The sequence below is a fragment of the Neofelis nebulosa genome, chromosome 6 (assembly GCF_028018385.1).
Source record: "Neofelis nebulosa isolate mNeoNeb1 chromosome 6, mNeoNeb1.pri, whole genome shotgun sequence".
NCBI lineage: Eukaryota > Metazoa > Chordata > Mammalia > Carnivora > Felidae > Neofelis > Neofelis nebulosa.
Genome location: NC_080787.1, coordinates 51,166,476 through 51,172,115, shown reverse-complemented (window position 1 = coordinate 51,172,115; position 5,640 = coordinate 51,166,476). Strand labels below are relative to the sequence as shown.

At 35.0% G+C, this 5,640-nt stretch overlaps 1 protein-coding gene across 1 annotated transcript; it reads left to right on the top strand.

The window, feature by feature from the left end:
- Window positions 1-496: 496 nt before the first annotated feature.
- Window positions 497-5,382, top strand: LOC131513446 (beta-defensin 110). Its single transcript, XM_058732603.1, has 2 exons — window positions 497-551; window positions 5,234-5,382. Exons 1-2 carry the CDS (start codon window positions 497-499, stop codon window positions 5,380-5,382), a joined length of 204 nt encoding a protein of 67 aa, XP_058588586.1.
- Window positions 5,383-5,640: the final 258 nt, after the last annotated feature.

Genomic DNA, 5,640 nt, shown 5'->3' with positions numbered 1-5,640 from the left:
TAAAAATAAATCATTTAATCTCCCTGGTTCTCATCTGCAAACAAAAGTGATTTCAACGGAAGCTTATAGCTATAAAATCCTATAGTTTTGACATTTAGTAATTTAATACTAAAAATATTAGAATATTTATCATCATATATAACATATAATAGAGGAATGTATTACTATAACATTTCCACTCTGATGTTTTTAGCAATCCAAACACATTTCCTTTACAAGTCTCTTAAAGTTATGTTTTCATGAGAGTCTGTTTAAGGTAACACAAGCAGGTTTTACTTTTATGAGAAAAATTTAGTAATAATTCTTGTGACCATGTTCTTTGAACATGGCACAATTCAACCAAGCATACAAATGTTCTTGCTATTGATAAGCCTCAGTAGTTAAAACCACTTCCCTTGAGAATCTATAAATAAAGCATTCTCTGTTTTCTTTTTTGGAAACACTTGACTTGAAAAAGATCTGTTGACATATTTTTTTTTTCCTAAGAAACTCCACCATGAAGATTCATCTCTTTTTCTTTATTCTGCTCTTTTGGGTCACAATTTTACCAGGTAACATGTAAATATTTATGGGCTTATTTATGCTAATTAATTTGCAGAATCATAAGTTGTTGCTTATTAAAAATATGGTAACAACATAGGGTTTAAAAATTTTTATCCTAAATGCAATGTGGTACTCTGGACTGAACCTGAGAATAGGAAAAAAAAAAGACAATTGTGGGGAAATTAGTAATATGTGAATAAAATTTGCAGTTTAGTTGATAGTATTATACCAATGCTCATTTCTTAGTTTTGATAATGTAGCATGGTTGAGTGAGATGTTTACCATAATGGGAATTTCACCTCTATTATCCTTGCAACTCTTCTGTAAATCTAAATTGATTTCAAAATAAAAAGTTTTAAAAGATTAAATCAATACCTTAGCCTTATCAGCTTCATTCTGAAACAATTTGTTACTGAAACAATTCTTACTGGAAAAAATTGTTCATTAGCATAATCAACTGGTATGGGATAGATGATTCAGTGCTAGACAAAGATCGATTTACCTTTTCCTTCTTTTTAGTCTATGCCAGTATACTACTTCCGACTATCAGAAGCCTTTCTTACTATTCTGTTCTTGTCATACAGGCAAATCATGTCTGTTGTTAGCTTTTCTTTATATATTTCTGGTCGCTGCCTTCTGTCTTTGAGTGCTACAGATCACATGAATGTTGAATGTAATACAAATACACGAGCTATATTCTTCATGAGATTTTTTTTCCACTCTCAAAGGCTACTTCCTCACATCAGGTATGTAACAAGATTCTCTCCTCCTGAGTTAATGTGTAAGTATGAATTTTACAGAAATAGAATAATACATTTTGGGAAAGAAGAGATCATTGAGTCTCAAACTTTCTATTTAAAGACCTTAAGACGTAGCTCAAGTCTACCTAACTGGCATTAAAATTAGGCTCAAAGTCACTCACTCTTAGGAAAAATATCCCTTTCTTGGTACCTGGCTGATTTCTTAAGGCCCAACAGAAATCATAACAGAGGCCTAAGAGAATAAATTAACTTATTCTTTCATTGTGAATACTGTAAAGTCTATCATGACAATCTAAAAATGTATATACTTAATAAACCGATACATTATCATTTAGAGGTTGCAAGTAGATAAAATTCTAAATAGGGGCCAACCATCAATGAAGTAACAAAGAAATACAGTTAATTGTTCATTTAACTAAGAGAATAACTTCCTTTCTTTCCATTCAAAACTTATTAGAAAATGATCTCTGGATTTTCTTTGCCAGAACTAGAAAGGGTGAAAAAGAAATTCTATGCAGATTCATATAGATTTTAACATGTGATAAATCTTTTTCTTCTTTTAATTTCAAAATAGCTAGCATGATTAGACTGCGATGTCAAGCATTTTTATGTCTTAGGAACTTATTTTTTCTTCCTAACAGCTGTATCAGGTGCTCCTACCAATAATTAAAGTCATTTGTGCATTTATCAACAAACTGAAAAGTCATGTGTCCTGTAGACTTAAAGATTCAAAACCAGTTGCGGAGGGGCGCCTGGGTGGCTCAGTTAGTTGTCTTCATCTCCTTATTTTGGCTCAGGTCATGATCTCATGGTCTTGAGCTCAAGCGCTACATCCAGCTCTGTGCTGGGCATGGAGCCTGCTTAAGATTGTCTCTTCCTCTCCCCCTGCCCCTCCCCTACTTGTGTGTACGCACACGTGCACGTGCACATTCTCATTCTCTCTCTCTCCCTCTCTCTCTCTTTCTCAAAGAAAAAAAAAAGAGAAAAAAAAAACATCAGTTGGGGATACAGTGGGGAAACAGTAGCATAGATTACACCATCAGTGCATCTCTGTTATTAACTTTTTGCATATTTTTCTTATATTTTCAAAGTAAAGTCATTGACCTTGTTAATCACACATGTACCAAACTTTTAGAAAACTACCCTTACCAGCAACAACAACAAAAAATTCAAAGTAAAAGAAATATGTCAGGATACATATTTTTCCGTACAAATTTAAGGAAATATGATAGAAAATCTAGACATGTAGAAAATAATAAAACAATAACAATGCTGTCTTTCAACTTATAGCTCACCAACATGTGGGGGTTGAATTAAACTACACGAACTGAATTGTCATATGTGTGACTCTTTTGGAGTTCTTCAGTTGTTCTTATATCTCACCTGCAAAGTGTAAAAATCCTTACTCAAAATTGAGACAGAAAATTTTCATTCTTTTCTCACTCTGACTGTTATAGATGAAGAGATGTCCAGATAAAAGCCATTGTCTATGCAGGGAAATGTCTGTTGAAGTCATTTAGCTTTCCTCTTCATTTATAGAGGTTATAAATGCACCAAATGTCTAGAAATAAAGTATTGTTTCACTCCCAGGTATTGTTTGACTTTACCTGACAAACTGAAAAAAAAAAAATATGTTATTGCCAATAATCCCTTTTCTTTAAATCTGACATATACTTTGAATGGGATAGTATAGCTTTGTGCGGCAAGAATTGTCATGCTTCCCCTCCCCGCATTTCCAAGGAAGTTAATGGTAGCCTAAAGGATAAAACAGCAGGTGAGTGAAAATAACAAGAAATTATGGGTTGAAAAATATTTAGGAAATGCCTTGTCCATTTCTAGCTTATATATTAAATAAAACTTTATATACTATTTAATGAAACTCCCTAGCATGTTAACATGTTAATAGATGCAGTATGAATGATACATACGAAATGCTTTGTGAGAGTCCTGAAAAAAGAGCTTACTTTCCTGAAAGTGATCCACAGACATATCAGAGAGAAGACAGTATGCAAACAATGTATCTGAGGGTGGAGACAGTTATGTTTGGCTTATCACAGCATCACAAGACAGTAATTTTAATCACTGAAAACAGCGTTTTCAATTAGAGGCAACTTTGCCCCCAAGGAGACATTAGGCAATGTCTGGAGACGTTTTCGGTTGTCACAACAGGTATTATTGGCATCTAGTGGGCAGAGGCCAAGGATGCTGCTAAACATTCTTCAGTGAACAGTATAGCATCCCACAGCAAAGAATTGTCCAACTCAAAAGGTCAATAGTGTTTAGGGGGAGGAAGCCTGCACTAGGGATTGGCTTAGAGTTTAACAAGGGGTGTACCTAATAGTTGAATGAGTGACTGGAGGCTTGCAAAGGTGAATGTCAGTGACCCAAACACACAGGCCTGGGGAATACTTATATTTTGAGCTGAAAATGACAAGAAAGGAAACAATATTTTTAGAAAGGTGAAATAAGACAAAGAATGAATAAGAGAAGGGGTGAGGTCAGTTTAAGGTGGAATATTGATCAACACCATCAAGTGTGACAGTCCTCTTGTCGAATACAATTCAGGTTTCTGTCACTGGAAAATCATACATGGGTTTGATAATAGTAACTTCTCAGAAACTATAGAATAAATAATGACATTTAGAAGTTAGCATTCAATCTGTGCAATGTAACTATTCTACTGTAAATTGTGTCATATTCTGCATTGCATCAGTTATAGTGAGAAGAGAGCTAATTTTAATAGAATAGCTAAGTTTTATATCAGCTCTGTATACCAACAATATAGAATATGTAACTCTGAGTCCATATATTCACTGAGAAGTATCACTACTTACCAACAACTGTTGGAAATGCAGACAGCGTGTCTAGGTAGAAAGGCCTGGCCTTTAAGGGGACTGATTGGAACACTAGACCTAATTATGTTTGCAACTAGTGGCAAAGTTTGTTTTCATACCACGAGTTTACAAAAATATTTGAATCTGGCCTTCAGTCAGCCATCTGCATATTCAGAATTCTCCCACACCAGTTCCCTTTAATCTCACCACATGAGTAAAATGACGTGTCTACGAAAAATGCACCAAAACATATGGTTTATGAAAACAAATGGGCCAGCACATATAGTGAAATATAAACTTAAAATATATTTGGCTTGGAAAGAATCTTACAACCTATCAGACCAATATCTCCCAATTCCCCAAGTACCCCAACTATTTTAAATATAAACTTTAAGTGAAAATCAATTTCTAAATGATACGATAAAACATGTAGTTCAGAGCCCTGGTAATATTAAAAATCATGTCATGGCTAACAATGGCCTTACCTCTAGTCATTCCCATTTTTTAAATCAGTGCTGTCATCAGACACGTGTCTAAGTTAAATAATTTCTTTGGGGATGTAAATCCCAAGAGACCCGGGGGAATTGTAGGAATTCGGACGAATTGCTTACGATTACCTGACTCTCAAGATTTTAGAAAAGTAAAAATAAATCTACAATAGAAGTCGCTTGCAGAACTCAAAAAACACAACATTGTGTCGAAATAATATTTTTGAAAGCAGAAAAGGGGGGAATTCAAAGGCAATTGGATAACTGTAGAGCCCAAACCTGAGAGAAGATAAATAATGAGCACTTCTTGGGCTGTTGATTTGGGGAACTATCCTTGAGTTACTTACTGTCCAGTCACTTGTAAGGAAGCAAGCTGGCACACCTAACTTAGGTCCAAGGCACTTTCTAATTTTCAGGATTTACTTGCATCAAGGGACAGTACACGAGCTTAAACTTTCTTCAGTAAGATTTTCCCTGTCATAAATTAGAAGGGGGACATTTTCTTTTGACCTACACAATAATCTTCTACTTCTTGGACCTTCTCCTTTTAAAATATGGGTGTGTCATAGCTAAATTACTAATTTCAGTCATTCTTTCCTTCTTACAGCCAGAAAGAAATATCCCCAGTATGGTAGCTTGGATTTGAGGAGAGAGTGCAGAAAGGGTAATGGCCGATGTAAACTTGAGTGCCAGGAAAATGAAATTAGGATTGCTTACTGCATGCGACCTGCAACCCATTGCTGCTTGCAGAAGTAAAGCTGACAGAAGACAAGAAAGAGATACACGCTCCAAGAAGAGAGGACCAGTGTTACTAAGTCTTCCCAGAGTATACTTCAAGGCTTGTGTATCTCAAAGAATGAAATAAAATTTAACATTGAGCCACTCCCAAGTGGTTCTATGTCACACATGTATCTGGTACATTTACACCGCATTTTCTCTTGATCTCTTGGTACCAGAAGTAAGCAGAATTTATTTTATGGGAATTCCCCAAGAACTATCAAAAATTCTAAGTGC

Excerpts from the sequence above, each read along its gene's own strand:
- LOC131513446 (XM_058732603.1), top strand. The coding sequence starts at position 497 with ATGAAGATTCATCTCTTTTTCTTTATTCTGCTCTTTTGGGTCACAATT. Across the intron at positions 552-5,233 it reads TTGGGTCACAATTTTACCAG|CCAGAAAGAAATATCCCCAG; the intron begins GTAACATGTAAA and ends TCCTTCTTACAG.